At 44.3% G+C, this 18,912-nt stretch overlaps 1 protein-coding gene and 1 pseudogene across 2 annotated transcripts in view; both read right to left on the bottom strand.

Moving 5' to 3' along the window:
• LOC146349574 (cilia- and flagella-associated protein 337-like) overlaps positions 1-18,912 on the bottom strand; it is a 71,523-nt gene that overhangs the window by 46,413 nt on the left and 6,198 nt on the right. For both annotated transcript variants that reach the window (XM_084841659.1, XM_084841660.1), the window contains exons 2-7: positions 16,824-17,103; positions 12,752-12,805; positions 10,132-10,215; positions 9,745-9,810; positions 7,150-7,380; positions 1,731-1,810 (exon numbers count right to left, since the gene is read on the bottom strand). In XM_084841659.1, the coding sequence (XP_084697785.1) occupies positions 1,731-1,810; positions 7,150-7,380; positions 9,745-9,810; positions 10,132-10,215; positions 12,752-12,805; positions 16,824-17,103 (795 nt within the window). The remainder of the gene's footprint in view (positions 1-1,730; positions 1,811-7,149; positions 7,381-9,744; positions 9,811-10,131; positions 10,216-12,751; positions 12,806-16,823; positions 17,104-18,912) is intronic.
• On the bottom strand, positions 11,089-11,241 carry LOC146349575 (U1 spliceosomal RNA; annotated as a pseudogene).

Genomic DNA, 18,912 nt, shown 5'->3' with positions numbered 1-18,912 from the left:
TCCACAATATTTGGTGATGGCCACTAACCTGAACGAACTTTAAAAGGGGATTAGACAGATTCATGGAGGATCTGAATATCAGTGGCTAAAGAAAAATAACTGGGGAAGGCTATTGCCCTCTCATGGTCTATTTGTGGTCTTCCCAGCGGCATCTGGTTGTCCACTATGGGAAACAGGATGCTTATCAAGAGGGACCTTTGATCTGATCCAGCAGAACTCTTCTTACGTTAAATTTGGGGATACACTTTACATCAAGAAAATGGTTTCAGGGTAAAATTCCTCCCCTCAACACCATGGTCTTGATCTGAACTGAGGGACTTCTGTAGCTGCTATAAAACGTCTATTTCTGCTTCATTGACTATGCTAAAGCATTTGATTGTGTGGTTCACAACAAACTGTGGCAAATTCTTAAATAGATGGGAGTACCAGACCACCTTACCTGTCTCCTGAGAAACCTGTACGAGGGTCAAGAAGCGACAGTAAGAACCGGACATGGAACAACCAATTGGTTCAAAATTGGGAAAGGAGTACGACAAGGCTGCATATTGTCACCCTGCTTATTTAAGTATATGCAGAGTACATCATGAGAAACGCTGGGTTGGATGAATCACAGGTCGGAATTAAGACTGCCGGGAGAATTATCAACAACCTCAGATACACAGACGATACCACCCTAATGGCAGAAAGCGAAGAGGATCTAAAGAGCCTCTTGCTTGAAGGTGAAAGAGGAGAGTGCAAAAGCTGGTTTGAAACTCAACATTAAAAAAACGAAGATCATGGCATCTGGCCCCATCACTTCCTGGCATATAGAAGGGGAAGAAATGGAAGCAGTGACAGCTTTTATTTTCTTGGGCTCCAAGATCACTGCAGACGGTGACTGTAGCCATGAAATTAAAAGACGCTTGCTCCTTGGGAGGAAAGCTATGGCAAACCTAGACAGCATAGTAAGAAGCAGAGATATCACCTTGCCAACAAAGATTCGTATAATCAAAGCTATGGTTTTCCCAGTAGCAACGTATGGCTGTGAGAGCTGGACTATAAGGAAGGCTGAGTGCCAAAGAAATGATGCCTTCGAACTGTGGTGCTGGAGAAGACTCAAGTCCCCTGGACTGCAAGGAGGTCAAATCAGTCAATCCTAAAGGAAATCAACCCTGACTGCTCATTGGAAGGACAGATACTAAAGCTGAAGCGCAAATATTTTGGCCACCTAATGCGAAGAGAAAACTCCCTGGAAAAGACCCTGATGCTGGGAAAGATTGAAGGCAAAAAGAGAAGGGGACGGCAGAGGATGAGATGGCTAGATAGCATCACCGATGCAATGAATATGAACTTGAGCACACTCCGGGAGAGAGCGGAGGACAGAAAGGCCTGGCATGCTATGGTCCATGGGGTCACGAAGAGTCGGACACGACTTAACAACTGAACAACAACAAAGAAAAAGGAGATCTGGTCACAGATCTCAGTGATCGCTAGTTAGGCCTTGAGTCATAGCTCAGAGTCTTAGGGTGGAATCCTATACATGGCTGGCTGGCTGGGGAAAGCTGAGAGTTGTAGGACTTTTTTCTGTCTAAACATGCATAGGATTGTTCCTTTAGTCACTGCACCAGCTTTCCAATGCCATCCAAGGTCCCAGACTATTTTGTTTATGCAGCTTTTCCCAGTGAATCCCAACCCCAAAAGAAATCCTGATAAAAGGCTTTAATTTTATTTTGTCTGTATATGATACTTACCCAGTTCCCAGAATTAATTTATTGTAAGGTGTCATGACAGTGAAATCCATCAACGACTTTGATTTTTTGTGCGTTTTCTCCTAAAAGAGCAATCAAAAAACAGTTAAATACTGCTTGCCATTTCTGAATCACAAATACAACAAATTAGGCTTACATCTTTTCAAAAGAAAATTAGACAAAAATAACTGGAGAAGACAGGATGAATGAGGAGGGAGCTTTTATTTTAAGACTAGTGAATGGACCCGGGTTTGCACAGGTTGGAATAGCCCATAGTTTGATACAGGAAAGTATTCAAGTAAACTTACACAGTTGTCAGAGCTGGACACATTGTGCCTGCCGCATGTGGGGGAAGCCACAGCCGCTGGCACCACTGGGCACAGCCCCTGCCATGCTGCATGCCGGTAGCCCCCTGAGGGAGGGGTCTGTCCAATCCATTCCCCTGAGGGAGGGCTGCCTCACAGCAGGGGGTGGGGAGGAGGGCCGGAATATAACTCTGTCCTTCGGCCTACTAATCTTCCCTTGCTTCATACTGTGTGGGCTGCAAATCTATGTGATGGTTAGGGAAGTCTGCCCCTCGTGGCTGAAGGTGTTACTGCAGGCTCCAACCACATGGACACATTTAAATTATTTAAATGTATTAATGCATTTTAAAAACAAAACAACCCCAAGGTGTGCACCTCTAGGTTCCCCTTAGTATGCATGCCAGGTTTTAGGTGTCTAGGTTTCACAGTCCTGGTGGTATGGCATTGATAACTGGATGGATAGACAGACACACATCCTTTTATTGTAAAAGAGGGAGCTCCCATTAGGGTGCAATCCTATCCAGATAGGCGGCCGCCTCCAAACTCGGAGGGGACCTTCTATCCAAAGCAGGGCAGGAGAAGCACAGAGGGGATTGTTCCCTCTGCACTTCTCCTACCCTGCATTTTTGGCTAGAGAGCCGATTGTGGCTGTCTAGCCGTGGGAGGTCAGAGCGGGGAAGGAGGCTGCTGTATGACACATTGGATGTGTTGTACAGGCATTTCCACCATCCCCACCCCGGAACACCCCCTTTTTGGCCACTCCGTGCTCCTTTTGTGAGCACGGAGGATGGGGCTGTTCTGCACTGCCTCGGAGGCAGCGCAGAAGTGGGATGAGGTCGGTTCCCGGGCTCCAAGGTCGGTTCCCAGATAACAAAATATCCTATGGCCATCTAGCTGCTGTCTAGTGGCCATAGGATTGCTCCCTTAGTGAGTCACATAGGGAAGATTTATTTGGGATATCTAAAATGTATCTACATTGGAAACAATATACCATAAGTCTTAAAGACAATTGGGGAGAGATGGATTAGGGTTTGAGGGGGTCAATTTGAATGACTGGGGGCCGGGTAAGAAGCACCTTCGGTGAGAAGCACCTTTCGTGCCACCACTCCCCCCCCCCCACACACACACATTTTGCAGCTTTTTTATTATTTATAGTAATTGTTATATGTGTAGTGCTTGGTAATGTTTTGTTGTTGTTCAGTCGTTCAGTCGTGTCCGACTCTTCGTGACCCCATGGACCATAGCACGCCAGGCTTTCCTGTCCTGCGCTCTCTCCCGGACTGTGCTCAAGTCCATATTCATTGCATCGTTGATGCTATCTAGCCATCTCATCCTCTGCCATCCCCTTCTCCTTTTGCCTTCAATCTTTCCCAACATCAGGGTCTTTTCCAGTGACTTTTCTCTTTGCATTAGGTGGCCAAAATATTTGAGCTTCAGCTTCAGTATCTGTCCTTCCAATGAGCAGTCAGGGTTGATTTCCTTGAGGATGGACTGATTTGACCTCCTTGCAGTCCAGGGGACTCGTAAGAGCCTTCTCCAGCACCACAGTTCGAAAGCATCGATTCTTCAGCGCTCAGCCTTCCCTATAGTCCAGCTCTCACAGCCATACGTTGCTATTGGGAAAACCATAGCTTTGATTATACGAACCTTCGTCGGCAAGGTGATGTCTCTGCTTCTTACTATTCTGTCTAGGTTTGCCATAGCTTTCCTCCCAAGGAGCAAGCGTCTGTTAATTTCATGGCTACAGTCACCATCTGCGGTGATCTTGGAGCCCAAGAAAATAAAATCTGTCACTGCTTCCATTTCTTCCCGAAGTGATGGGGCCAGATGCCATGATTTTAGTTTTTTTAATGTTGAGTTTCAGACCAGCTTTTGCACTCTCTGCTTTCACCCTCAACAAGAGGCTCTTTATATCCTCTTCGCTTTCTGCCATTAGGGTGGTATCGTCTGCGTATCTGAGGTTGTTGATAATTCTCCCAGCAATCTTAATTCCGACCTGTGATTCATCCAACCCAGGGTTTTTCATGATGTACTCTGCATATAAGTTAAATAAGCAGGGCGACAATATGCAGCCTTGTCATACTCCTTGCCCAATTTTATCGGTTGTTCCATGTCCGGTTCTTACTGTTGCTTCTTGACCCTCGTACTGGTTTCTCAGGAGTCAGGTAAGGTGGCCTGGTACTCCCATCTCTTTAAGGATTTGCCACAGTTTGTTGTGATCCACACAAACAAAGGCTTTAGCGTAGTCAATGAAGCAGAAATAGAAGTTTTTCTGGAGTTCTCTTGCTTTCTCCATGATCCAGCGAATATTGGCGATTTGATCTCTAGTTCCTCTGCCTCTTCAAAACCCAGTTTGTACGTCCAGTAGTTCTCGGTTCATATACTGCTGAAGCCTAGCTTGTAGGATTTTGAGCATAACCTTGCTGGCATGTGAAATGAGCGCAATTGTACGGTAGTTTGAGCACTCTTTGGCATTGCCCTTCTTTGGAATTGCAATGTGAACTAACCTTTTCCAGTCTTGTGGCCGCTGCTGAGTGCTCCAAATTTGTTGGCATATTGAGTGCAGCACTTTAACAGCATCACCTTTTAGGATCTTAAATAGCTCGGCTGAAATACTGTCATCTCCCCTAGCTTTGTTGTTACTAATGCTTCCTAAGGCCCACTTGACTTCACTCTCTACGATGTCCGGCTCAAGTTCAGTGACAACATCAGGGACATTCAGATCTTTCCTGTATAGTTCTTCTGTGTATTCTTTCCACCTCTTCTTAATCTCATCTGCTTCTGTTAGGTCCCTGCCTTCTTTGTCCTTTATCATGCCTGTCTTGGCACAAAACATTCCCTTGATATCTCCGATTTTCTTGAAAAGATCTCTAGTCTTTCCCATTCTATTGTTTTCTTCGATTTATTTGCATTGTTCATTTAACAAGGCCTTCTTGTCTCTCCTTGCTATTCTCGGGAAATCTGCATTCAGTTGGATATATCTTCCCCTTTCTCCCTTGCTTTTCGCTTCCCTTCTTTCCTCAGCTACTTGTAAAGCCTCATCAGACAGCCCCTTTGCTTTCTTGCATTTCTTTTTCTTTGGGATGGATTTCGTTGCTGCCTCCTGAACAATGTTACGGACCTCCGGCCATAGTTCCTCAGGCACTCTGTCTATCAGGTCTAATCCCTGAAATCTATTCCTCACCTCCATTGTATATTCATAAGGGATATGATTTAGGTCATACCTGAATGGTTTAGTGGTTTTCCCTACGTTCTTCAATTTAAGCCGAAATTTTGCAAGAAGAAGCTCATGATCTGAGCCACAGTCAGCTCCAGGTCTTGTTTTTACTGACTGTATGGAGCTTCTCCATCATTGGCTGCAAAGTACATAATCAATCTGATTTCGATATTGACCATCTGGTGATGTCCATGTGTACAGTCGCCTCTTGAGCTGTTGGAAAAGAGTGTTTGCTATGAGCAGCGTGTTCTCTTGGCAAAACTCTATTAGCCGTTGTCCTGCTTCATTTTGTACACCAAGGCCATGCTTGCCTGTTATCCTGGTGATTTCTTGACTTCCTACTTGAACATTCCAATTCCCTATGATGAGAAGGACATATTTTTTTGGTGTTAGTTCTAGAAGGTGTTGTAGGTCTTCATAGAACCGATCAACCTCATCTTCTTCGGCCTCAGTGGTTGGGGCATAGACTTGAATTACTGTGATGTTGAATGGTTTGCCTTGGATTCGTACTGAGATCATTCTATCGTTTTTGAGTTTGTACCCCAGTACTGCTTTTCCCACCCTTTTGTTGACTATGAGTGCTACTCCATTTCTTCTACGGTATTCTTGCCCACAGTAGTAGATATAATGGTCACCTGAATTAAATTTGCCCATGCTTGTCCATTTTAGTTTGCTGATTCCCAAGATGTCGATGTTCAATCTTGCCATCTCATGTTTGACCACCTCCAGCTTACCTTGATTCATTGATCTTACATTCCAGGTTCCTAAACAATATTGTTCTTTACAGCATCAGACTTTCTTTTCACCCCCAGACACATCCACAGCTGAGTGTCCTTTCGGCTTTGGCCCAGCCACTTCACTCTTTCTGGAGCTACTTGGAAATTCCCTCTGCTCTTCCCCAGTAGTATATTGGGCACCTTCCAACCTGAGGGGCTCATCTTCTGGCATCATATCTTTTAGCCTTGTGATACGTTCCATGGGGTTTTCTTGGCAAGAATACTGGAGTGGGTTGCCATTTCCTTCTCCAGTGGACCACATTTTGTCAGAACTCTCCACCATGACCTGTCCGTCTTGGGTGGCCCTGCACGGCATAGCTTATGGCTTCACTGAGTTATGCAAGCCCCTTCGCCACAACAAGGCAGTGATCCATGGAGGGGTTGGTAGTGTTACCCCAACCTAAAACCTTGTTCCTCTATTTTTTTATGTAGAACAAATGACATCAAACTGGAAATTGAAAAAGAAACATACTTGAAAGCTAATTGATGAAAGTTCCATTTTGTAGTAAGCAATCAAACAATCTGTGGAACTGTGAAAGACGGTTTAGGGTGCAATCCTATGCATGTTTAAGACAGAAATAAGTCCTACCGCTCCCAGCATTCTTCAGCCAGCGTTATTTCTGTCTAAACATGCATAGGATTGAGCCCTTAAGATACTTACCAGCGGTGGGGGGTTCGCCCTATAGGGCTCACTGCAAATAGTACACTCAAAAACATGGAATTACAAAGTTCAGTCTGACACAAATTTCAGCCCAGGCTATGCGCCCAGCTCACCCACCACTTAGACCAGCCCTGACTGGGGAATTCAAGTGAAGCAGGAGGAACTTTTAAAATGTCTGTTTGCCTAAGGGACAGGGTGATGCTGGGAAAGACTGAAGGCAAAAGGAGAAGGGGACGGCAGAGGATGAGATGGCTAGATAGCATCACTGATGCAATGAATATGGACTTGAGCATGCTCCAGGAGAGAGCGCAGGACAGGAAAGCCTGGCGTGCTATGGTCCATGGGGTCACGAAGAGTCGGACACGACTGAACAACAACAACAACAAAGGGACAGGGTGCAGTACAACCTGAGATAAATAAATCAATAATCCTGAAAACCACAAAATGTAAAAATGTGACATACAAACACCATCTTGCTTCGTTTTAACTTGAGCTGCGGTGACCAGAAGGAAATATTTCCATCTTCTCGGGCTGTTATTAATGTGCTATCTGACAGTGAGCAAATGCGCAGCACAGGCTCTCCATGTGGTATCTCTTGTATTGTAGCAGGAAGTGAAAAGGCCATCTCTTTCAATCGGGTCGATGCCCCATCCTGCTCAGTGCATTCCAGCTGCATATATGTGCAGAAGTCATGCTAGTTACAGGGGGGGAAAGAATCAGTCATTATCTAAGCCCTGGGTAGCCATGATGTGTGATCCGGGCCACTGTATTCAGTAAGGCTTATTCCCAAGTAAATGTGCACACAAGAGTAACCTAAAGCTGCTTCCCGATGAGGGCTTTATTATGAAATTGCCCAGGGGATCCAGATGGCGGCATCTTCTATTTATAACTCTCCTGTGTTTTCCCACTGCTTGTTTCATCTTTTTTCTTACCAGAAAAAAATCCATTAAGGAGGAAAAGATGGAATAACTGCACAGTGCCTTCTGGTTGGTAGTGCTAGGAATCCTGTCTAGAAATACCCTAAGCCAGTCTTCCCCAACTGGCCCCCTCTAGATGTTTTGGACTACATAGCCCATCATCCCCAATGATCGACCATTCTGGCTGGGGCTGATGGGACTCAGTCAAAACATCTCGAGGGTACCAGGCTAGAGAAGGCTGCCCTAAGCCATTTTTCCATCATAAATACAGCAATGCCAAGTGGAGTCCACCTTGGTACCTTATGGTGCAGGGGTATGGCACAAACTACAGAAGCACAGCCCTTGTCTTACCACTAAGAATTTCAGTGTCCACAGCTCAAGGAAGATGCAATCCTATATATATCCACTCAGAAGTTCAATGGGTTTACTCCCAGGTAAGTGCAATTAGGATAGCAGCCTCAATATTTATTCTTTCTTTCTTTCTTTCTTTCTTTATTACATTTCTATACTGCCCAATAGTTGAAGTTCTCTGGGCGGGTCACAAAAATTAAAACACAGGTACAGCATAAAAACAATATAAAATATAAAACCATTAAAACTACACTATAAAAGTACAATCAGCATAAAACCTAGCAACAGTGCAGAGATTTAAAATACAGATACAAATTTAAAACAGCAGAGCAAAAAGACTAGAACGCTAAAATGCTAAAACTCCTGGGAAAATAAGGTCTTCACCTGGCGCCGGAAAGAGTACAATGTAGGCACCAGGCAAACCTCTCTAGGGAGCTCATTCCACAGCTGGGATGCCTCACTTGCTTTGGCAGGGGCTCTGAGTAGACATATATAGGATTGTGCTGTAATTGTACTTTGAGTATTTTCCTCCGAGGGCTTCCTTTTATCAGTAAAGAACCTGTGGACAGCCTCTGGCAAAGTAAAGGACTGTTGCAAGGGGAGTGAGGGAGGAGAAACATCTGTTTAATCCTTTCCCAACTGTTCAGAATCTCCCCCCCAACACACACACACACACACACACACCAAGTTACTATTCTCCCTTCACCTCTCTGGGAGAGGTTCTGAAAGGTAAAAGATACAAGTCCCCATATATTTACTTCACAGAGAAAAACAGGGGGGCGAGGTGTCTGTGCGTGAGAGACAGAGAGAGGGATTTTGAGCCAACTCAAAGGAAAAGGATAAGCAGTCACTTCCCCTTCACCAGTCAATCCTCTACTTAATCCCTTGGTTGAAGAGAATCACAGCACCTTCTTTAGTGCAAGGTATTACAGGGAAATACATTTAAATTTCTTAATCTCCATGAACCTGGGGAACCTGGATTTGGCATCCTCTTTTTAGTCTTTCCAACTAGCGCTGTGCTTTATTTATCTCCAGTAGACCCTTCTTCATTTCTCACTTCTTCACAGCCCCGTCTTAGCAATTCAACAATTTTTTTCTTAGATCTGCTTGTCCCATTGGTTCCAAAATACACACTTACTCTATTGGATTTGGTTTAGGAAGAATGATGGACAGTCAGCTGTGAATTTGCACGGAGTCATACGCAATCTCTAGGGGCATAGGTATACTGATTCACTAGAGCATTTAGCAATTTTTATGAAGTTATTGGTTCTCATAGCTGTATTCCCATACAGTGAAGGCCAAGTTTTTGCTACTAACAGCACTTACAGACAATGCACAGTAATTGCTCTTCACAGTGTGTACCTTCTTGCTGATAAGGATGCTTCTTTCTATGCTGTGAGAAATTAATTTTTTTGCCAAGAAAGAAGGCCTTCATAAAGGGGGGGGGGGCAGTGTGTGTGCTTTCTGACAGTTTTTTGACTCAGTGAGACATGCTCTATAAAATCCTGAGCAGATTGGCCTGTTACCTGTTCTCTTCTAAGAGGGGGGAGGTGCACCTCCTGCTCAGAAAACCAACCCTGGGATGGCAACCGTCACTTCTTTGGGAACCGGAGTGACTGCAGCTGGGGGGCATATGTAAATTCTTTCCTTGTTTTTATTCTCTGGATCCATTTTCCATCAATAAACTCTATCATTCTTTCGCACAAGTAGACTTGAGTCATATTGGTACCTTCACATCTGTTTAGTGTGTGGGTCCTGACCGGACCAGGCCCCAGCTTTAAGACACTTACCCACTGAATCCTGCCAGTTGCAGAATAGTCTATTTTCATGAAAAGCTTTTCTATTTGTTCATCACTCTGTAGAAGGAAAAGAATGTGCATAATAAATTTTCCATACACATAGGGTCAAGATTTCATGAGATACCTTTTCTTGAGGCCTATACCTAGAAAGGACCAATGGGTTCCATCCAGTAAATGGGAAGTACCAAAAAAAAAAAAAAATGGTGGCGACAACAAAGACTAAGGGTGCAATCCTATGCATGTTCAGACAGAAAAAGTCCTACAGCTCCCAGCATCCCCCAGCCAACCATGTCAAAGCAAAAGCTGGAAGAATTTCACCCATCCCATCCCTTGCCTCTGGCATTAAGCTGTGCAATTTTCAAATAGTAGTTCACTTACTACATTATGTGATCCCATGCATTTCTTTAATGTGCATGTGAAGTCTTCCACATCCAGAGATTTATGCCCATTAATTTCTAACTCCTGGAAGCAGATAAAGCAACAGGATAACATAACGTGGTGTTATAAAGCAGTAAACTTGACGAGACGGTAGCCCAACTTTTCAAAGCATGGTTTCATTGTGCTGCCGTTTCTTTCTCCCTGAATAATTATAATGTGTAAGCAAAGCTGACTGCAAAAATAAAGCATAAACACATTTCATATTCCCTGTCTTCACCAAAAATGAGGGCAGGAGTTCAAGGGGACTCTCACCTGCTTTCACTATCACACGGCAGATCTATTTCACTCATAGGATTACCGATTTTTTATTCTGTCCTGTAGCTGTCCTTTTAACAGCAGCTTGATGTGTAGGAAATAGCATATTACAATTGTCAGCTCCATATCATGAGAAGCTTCACCTGCCAATTTCTGAGTCTCCGGCTTAAATCAAGTTAAAGACACAACAGGAGCCCAGGTCACTTTTTCCAGTCAGTTGGCAACCCTGCTGTCTCCCCACATAATGTTTCTCACTCACACGGAAGTAGCTAGTAGTGGGTTCAGCCAATTTTGCTGAAAGAATTCCCTCCACCCCATGTCAAAGCCAGAACACACTCAAGAGGAACGGCTAGAAGTCCATGAAGCTAGAACTCCGAAGGGATCTATCGTATTTGATGATAAGGAGGTGTGTCAGACCCTGAGGATGTGACTGGGCCTTAGGATAAGTGGGTGGCTTTTGCAGCAGTTGGATAAGGACACAAAAGGTGTATGGTTGGTGGGAAAGAGGAGGTAGAGGACAAGGATGCAGATGAGGGCTGGTAGGGTGGCCATGTGTCCTACTTTATAGAAGACAGCTCTCTATCTGAACAGTTCTCAGAGGACAGCCCTCTGTGGGAGGGCTGTTCAGTCCAAGTCTGATTTAAAGGTAAGGAACCATAACCATACCACAAATTATGCAGTCGAGTTTCCCACATTTGGGGAAATCGCAGGGGTCAGCACACCCGGAGTGCAATGGATGAGCCTCACCCTGGGAAAACCACCTTCATGATCATGGTGTCTCCCCTGCCATGCTCTGGGAGAGAGCGGAGGACAGGAAGGCCTGGCGTGCTATGGTCCATGGGGTCACGAAGATTCAGACATGACTTAACGGCTGAACAACAACAACAACAACAACCATAAGAAGGGAAAGTAGCAGGGGCCTTGAATTTGCCCATCAACCATTAGCACCTGGACAGCAGACTGAACAGACTCACAGGTCACCTGGTCACAGTCTTCACTGTGGTGAGATGTACTATATTTAACTTATTGTGATTATTTCTAAATACACATCTAAATATATAATTTAGCATATTTATTTATTTAAAACATTTATTGGCCGTCTTGCAGGGCAGAAGCCCTCCCAAGGCAGCTTTCAGCAATAAAATACATAAAAACAGTTAAAATATAAAAAGCGATAAAAAACCAGGAACAACAACAATAGTAACAACAACAGCAGCAGTCATATCAAGAGAAGGCCAAGGTAAAGTAATATGTTTTCAAGGCCTTCTTAAAAGCCTACAATGATGGAGCATGTCGGACCTGCGATGGCAACTTGTTCCAAAGGTGTGTGGGGCCACTGCAGAGAAGGCCCTCTCACGTGTGGTCACCCACCTGACTGCTCTCATGGGTGGGCAGATGAGAAGAGCTCTCTCTTTCTGATCTTAAAGTGCAGGCAGGCTGATATGGGTGAAGACAGTCCTTCAAGTAACTTGTCCCAAACCATTTAAGTCTTCAAAGGTCAAAACCAGCACTTTGATTTGGGCTCGGAAACATACCAGTAACCAGTGCAGCTGGCACAGTATAGGCATTAGGTAATCAAAGTGCCTCGCCCCCACCAATACTTGTGCAGCCACATTCTGCATGAGCTGAAGTTTCTGAATCATCTTCAAAGGCAGCCTCACATACAGAGCATTATAGTAGTCCAGCCTGGATGTCACCAGTGCATGGATAAGTGAGGCAAAGTCCATCCTGTCCAGATAGGGCCTCAGTTGGTGTACCAGCCTAAGCTGGTAAGAAGCACTCCTGGACACCGCAGCCACCTGGGCATCCCCAATTAGCTTAGAAGGACTCCCAGTCTGCACACGTGGCCTTTTAGGGGGAGTGCAACCCAATATGTAAAATTAATACAAATCTATGTCCTCTTTTGTCCTCTTTTTTGGCGATGTATTTTCTCTTTTTTGGCTATGTGTAAGTGGTCACTGGAGAACTGGTCTGGGCCTGTACATATATTATTGAGGCCACAAAATCCTGTCAAGGATCATTTCTGTCTTAAGTATACCCAAACTGTTATCTTGTCTTGTGCTACATCAGCGATGATTACATTGCTCTCTGGCTAACACAAATCTCTCAACAATATCCATGAGCTGAAACATGAACATCCTCCCTCAATATTTCATTACATTAAATACAAAACAATTCTGAGGTGTAAATACAAAAGCATATCACAAGTTAAAAAGAAGTCATTGTGAAACTGGTATTAGAAAAAAGTTTCTTTCCACTGAAATAATACACAACGATATGTGTGATTTCATGAGGATGGTCATACCTGAAAGGCTGCGTGTAGCTTCTGAAGCTGTTCAAGAGTTACCTGCTGCTCAATCTTGCCAAGACAAAAAGCAAAATGGAATCATTAAAATATTATATCCACAGGTCCTTTTTAGGACTCTGAGGCACCCAAGGATTGAATGTTCTTTGAGAATGTTCCCTTCCATTCTGCACCATTAGTCAATGTCATTTTTGCAGGGGCAACTTATTGGTTTCCCCCACGAAATTTGGGGAAGGGGGTATCATTTTACTGTGCTCGGTGTCAAGACCTACTATCTGGAGTGGTGTAGTGGTAAATTTTGACATCCAGGAACTCATCATGACAGTCCCCACACCCACATCGCCAAAGAGGGTCCCAAATTGGAGGTAGCTGTGTTGATTCCTACCACCAATTCTAGCACTTTTCCTCTCCACCAGAAACAGGCAGTTTATAAAGCTACTGGGTCTTAATTGCCCATTGAAGACCAAGCCACCCCAAAATATTTTGCATTACAACTGGGAACAATACATTGTTGCTGGGAAAAATCCCCAGCTACTACGAGAATCCAGTTACGTTCTGCTGAGTCAGGACTTCAGATACATGTATCCTACAGAATCATCTCAACGGAATCCCATTTATGTGGAAAGCAGCTGGGATTCAGAGTGGGGAAAAGTATGGGGTGGATTAAGTACTCCCATCTACTAATAAATACATAATAATAAATTATAAAAAAATAAGGTAAAGGTTTTTCTCCATTTCTAAGCCGAAGAGCCAGCGCTGTCCAAAGACGCTTCCGTGGTCATGTGGCCGGCATGACTGAACACCGAGGTGAACGGAACGCTGTTACCTTTCCCGCCGAAGCGGTACCTATTTATCTACTTGCAATTTCTTGCTTTCGAACTGCTAGGTTGGCAGAAGCTGGGACTGAAGACGGGAGCTCACTCCGTCACGCAGCACTCGGGTCTCGAACTGCTGTCCTGCTGACCTTCCGGTCTGCAATTCAGCATCTTAACCACTAAGCCACTGCGGCCAATAAATTATTATCTTCTATTAAATGTACCCAGAGTGGCATATAGCATAACCATAAAACTATACAATATAATTATTTAAAAAATACAATACCAATTTCTTCCACCTGCTCCTTCTTCCTCCCAAATTGCCCCCATCCTGACATAGCTTTACAGTAAATGAGCAACAGCTGGGTATTTGGATTCATGACTTTGGTGGTAACGTACCACTTTGGCCCAGTCTTTGTAACTTTATATCTCCTAGTTATATCTATTTAATAGATACAGTATGCATATTCTCATTGTGTGCACCATTTGCTGGTGGTATGTGTACCATATTTACACTTACTAGTACCTAACACTGTAGCATAGCATGTCTTAGAAATGTACTAGCACAGCTGATAGAATACCTGCATTCCTACTTCTACAATGGTTCTACTACTTTTCTAGTAATGATTTTGACCTTGGCTGCATTTGCACTTAGCGCTAAGGCATGGTTTGTGTTAACCATGGTTTGTTGCTTTAGCCATGAATTGTCTTGTAGGTGAGCAAACAAAGTGTGGCTTGTTTTCCATAATTCTGGTTTGTTTTTCTCCTGCCCATCTTGCCAGCCTTCAAAGCAGTTTCATTTTAGGCTGCTCTTGCTGTCTCTGTTTCCAGGGCAGACGGCAATGCAAACAAACCAAGGATAAGCCATGGTTCCGGGTTCAGGCATCATGATAAGCCATGGTTTAAACAAGCCAGACTTTGTAAGCGAAGAACAAACTGACTTTTATTTGTAGTTTTAGCTAGTTAACAAACCATGGTTTGTATATGGGGTGGGTTTCGACACAACAGCTAGCCAGATTTCAACAAACCACTGCATGGCTTAGTGTTATGTACAAACCATGCCATTCTGAATATTGCAATATCTAGGAGCCAGATTTTGCATGTTGAAAAATGAACATGTTTGTATCAACTAAATGTTTCTAGGCTATAGGGAAATTTACAGTCAGGGCCAGAAATATTGGAACAAGGATAACTGTTTTGGCAGTTGGCCTCTGTACACCACCACATTGAAGTCGAAAGAAAACACACCCAGATGGGAGCGAAGTCAGGACTTTCAGCTGTAATTCAAGGGGTTGGACAAAAGTGGGGCACTAACCATTCAGGAAGGACAGCCAGTGGCATACACACACACCCATTGTTGGTGGCTCATAAGTAATGGAACAAATGGCTGACAAGCAGCTGCATGGCCAGGTGTGGCCTCTTTCCTGGGTACCCCATGACCAATCAAGCAGAGAAAAGGCCTGGAGGTGGCTCTGAGTGTTACATTTGCATTTGGTAGCTGTTCACTGGAACTCCCAACATGAGGTCCAAAGAAGTGTCCATGCGAGTGAAGGAGGTCATCATTAGGCTGAGGAAACAACATAAACCCATCAGAGACATAGCAAAAACAGTGGGAGTGGCCAATACAACAATTTGGAACATCCTGAAAAAGAAGGAATTAACTGGCAAGCTCAGCAACAGCAAAAGGTCTGGAAGACCACAGGAGACAACTAAAGTGGATGACCGCAGAATTCTGCTCATGGTGAAGAGGAACCCTTTCACAACATCTAGCCAGGTCAAGAATGCTCTTGCAGAGGTAGGCATGTCATTGTCAACATCTACAGTCAAGAGACGGCTTTATGAATGTAAATACAGAGGCTTCACAACAAGGTGCAAACCACGGGTAACACTCAAGAACAGAAAGGCCAGATTAGCCTTTGCCAGCAAATACCTAAAAAAGCCTGCCCAGTTCTGGAATAAGATTATTTGGACTGATGAAACCAAGATTAACTTGTACCAGAATGATGGGAAGAGAAAAGTATGGAGAAGGAAAGGAACAGCTCATGATCCAAAGCATACCACATCATCTGTCAAACATGGTGGAGGCAGTGTTATGGCATGGGCATGTATGGCTGCCAATGGAACTGGGTCACTGGTGTTTATTGATGATCTGACTGCTGAGAAAAGCAGCAGGATGAATTCTGAAGTGTATAGGGCTATACTTTCTGCTCAGATTCAGCCAAATGCTGCCAAACTGATAGGACGCTGCTTCATATTGCAGATGGATAATGACCCAAAACATACAGCAAAAGCTACCCAAGAGTTTCTCAAGGCCAAGAAGTGGGATGTTCTTCAATGGCCAAGTCAGTCACCTGATCTCAACCCAATAGAGCATGCTTTTCACTTACTGAAGACCAGACTGAAGGCAGGAAGACCCACAAACAAGCAGCAGCTGAAGGCAGCTGTAGTAAAGGCCTGGCAAAGCATCTCGAGGGAGGAAACTCAACATTTGGTCATGTCCATAGGTTCCAGACTTCAGGCAGTCATTGACTGCAAAGGATTTTCATCCAGGTATTGAAGGCGATTCTTAAGTTTGAAATGATGTTGGTTTGTTCCATTACTTATGAGCTACCAACAATGGGTGTGTGTGTATGCCACTGGCTGTACTTCTTGAATGGTTAGCGCCCCACTTTTGTCAAACCCCTTGAATTACAGCTGAAAGTCCTGACTTCGCTCCCATCTAGGTGTGTTTCCTTTCAACTTCAATGTGGTGGTGTACAGAGGCCAACTGCCAAAACAGTTATCCTTGTTCCAATATTTCTGGCCCTGACTGTATATTAGAAGTTAACATTCTATATTTTTACTGCATCATGGCAGCAACCAAGTCTCCATAATGGTTGGAGCACATATTATTGGGATGCTGCAAAAATAGCCTCCCCATGCCAAGTGATTTCTATCCTGGCCAAAATGTTTACAGTTATTTGGGACAATTATGTATGAGCCTCCACTGCTTCGTTTCATATTCCCAGTGATTGTCTGTGTTTGCAAGGCCATCCTCATGGTGATGGTAATGTGTCCTATAGTTCTAACTAACATGATACAGGGAGCTACTCTCTGACATAATGCACTTATTTCATCTGACAAATTTGGAAGTTAAGCCATTTCCAAGTAGATTCTCTCTATATGTGTACAACTGCTACTAGTACCATACTTTCTCACAATCACTCACGGCAGCATTTCAAAAGCCCTTCCAAGCCCAGCAAGGTAATTCACTATACCTTTCCTTTCCATTGGCTTCTAGAAGGGTCAACATGGTAATGAACACTTTCGCTCTCTGATATGTTTTCCATGGGTCCAATGGAGTGACTCCTCTGCTGCCCTTTTATCAGCTCCTTCATCAGCCATTCTGGAAGCTGGGGTGTCTCCTCCCGAGCTTCTGTGAAGCTGCTGGTGGAAACAGGAGATGCATCTTGCAGCCTGAAGCCCCCTAATGAAGTCTGAGCCCGTCGGAACAAAAGGTCTGTTGTTGCTGTCGACTCTTGTAGGTCATTCAGAATGCTGTCAGAGCACAAACACCAGAAGGTAGCTATGTGGGCATTGCTATTATAGTTCATTAATTATTAGCTGCTGGCAGTGGAAATAGTAACAGGAGAAGCAACAGTAGCTCTGTTCCAGACTGGGGTCGGAGCTTACTTTACGAGACACAATGATATAGCTCTTTCCATCCATGTTCCACACATTTTTCTGTTACTGTATTATAAAATGGGGGGAAACTGAGGCATGAAAAGCAAAGTGACTTGCTCCAATTCCCAAAGGAACTGCGTAATAGCACCACAAAAAAAGAAGACAAATCGCATGGCTCCATTGTGGACATTTTCTATATTAGAATATACTGAGGACCATGATTTGGGGAGAGGTCCACACCTATATTTCTGCTTGATTTCAGCCTTAATAACATGTGCTGGAGAATATTAAATCTCCATATATTTAAGTGAAATAAGAAGTGCACCTGAATGGTTTGTCCCCTGCCTTCCCCACCCAAAATAAGTCAATATTTTTTCATTATACAGTGAAGTAAGGCAAGTTGAAATATCATTGCTTGTTTTGTGCTCCTGCATCTTGCTGTTAATAAAAACAAACAAACAAAAAAGAGGTGGAGAATAAAGAAAGGAGGCAACAATACAGACCAGCTGCTTGGGGATGGAAGGAAAATAACTTTCCTCTTCTCTGCATGGGAAACAAGGAGTCTGAATATGTGCCTAGCAAATGTTTTGAAATTCTCTTGAAGCAAGACAAAGCACATTTCTGCATTGTGTTATGACACTTCGGACTTCTCCTATCGTATGCCTATACTAAGAGGTCCTACCGATGTGAGACCTATTCTGGCATTAAAGCCCTCACAATATTAGAATCACATGAGGGGAGAGCAAGAACACATTAGCTGGCCCCACCCTCTCTGGTACAGTCCCACTGCTGAGCCTCGCCAACCTCCATGCACTGGAAGGGGAGAGCAAGGACACATTACCGGGCCCCACCCTCTGCCCTGACCAGCCCCGCCACCCTCCATGCATTGGTGAAGTACAGCCAGGGCTGGCGTCAAAGGTAGGCATGATGGGGCACCTGCTGAGGGCCCACACCTCAGCAGGGGCCTACTGACAAGAGCCCCCTGGACTTACTCCTCCTCTTCACCATTGCAACCTGCTTCTTCACCTGCCCTTCATTCTGGCCCAGACAATGGTGGTGGTGAGAAGGAGGAGGAGCAGTTCCCACTGCTTACTTGCTCACTGGCTGTCAAGCAAGCAAGCAAGCGGTAACAATGATGAGAAAGAAGATGAGGACCAATAGCAGCTGGTGACAATAGCGGTGAAAAGGTAGACTCACTGAAGAAGGGTAGCCATTGAGGGTGTCCCACCCAAGGGCCTCAAAAACCTGGAGCTGGCCCTCAGTACTGCTCCATCCACTTTTCTCTGACCACTGATGGTTTTCTGGATTATGTGCATGCACACACGCGCACACACGCACGCACACACCTTTTTAAACATTTGAAATGCCTCTCCTAAAGCTTAGTTACTGGGAGTAAGAGATTTGAGATACAATATGCTGATGTTTGTTGCCCCACCCCTACCACTGGAATGTGACCCCTGAGAGCGTCTCCAAAATGGAATTTGGGCCTTGGGCTGAAAGAGGTTCAACACCTCTGAATTATAGAATAGCAGTATGGACCCTCTGTAATTTTGTCCACGCCTATCTTATGTGCTCCTATTAAAAACACAAGACAGTTTATTCAGCTGAAGGCCAACCAAAAATAAACACATTCTACAAGTACGTGGTGAATGGTAGATTTGGTTGCTACTCTTATTTTATGTT

Source organism: Heloderma suspectum, chromosome 3 (assembly GCF_057233095.1).
Source record: "Heloderma suspectum isolate Gila_16-S chromosome 3, 16-S_ref, whole genome shotgun sequence".
NCBI lineage: Eukaryota > Metazoa > Chordata > Lepidosauria > Squamata > Helodermatidae > Heloderma > Heloderma suspectum.
The sequence above is the reverse complement of the archived record's forward strand: the minus strand, read 5'-3'. Positions and strand labels throughout refer to the sequence as shown.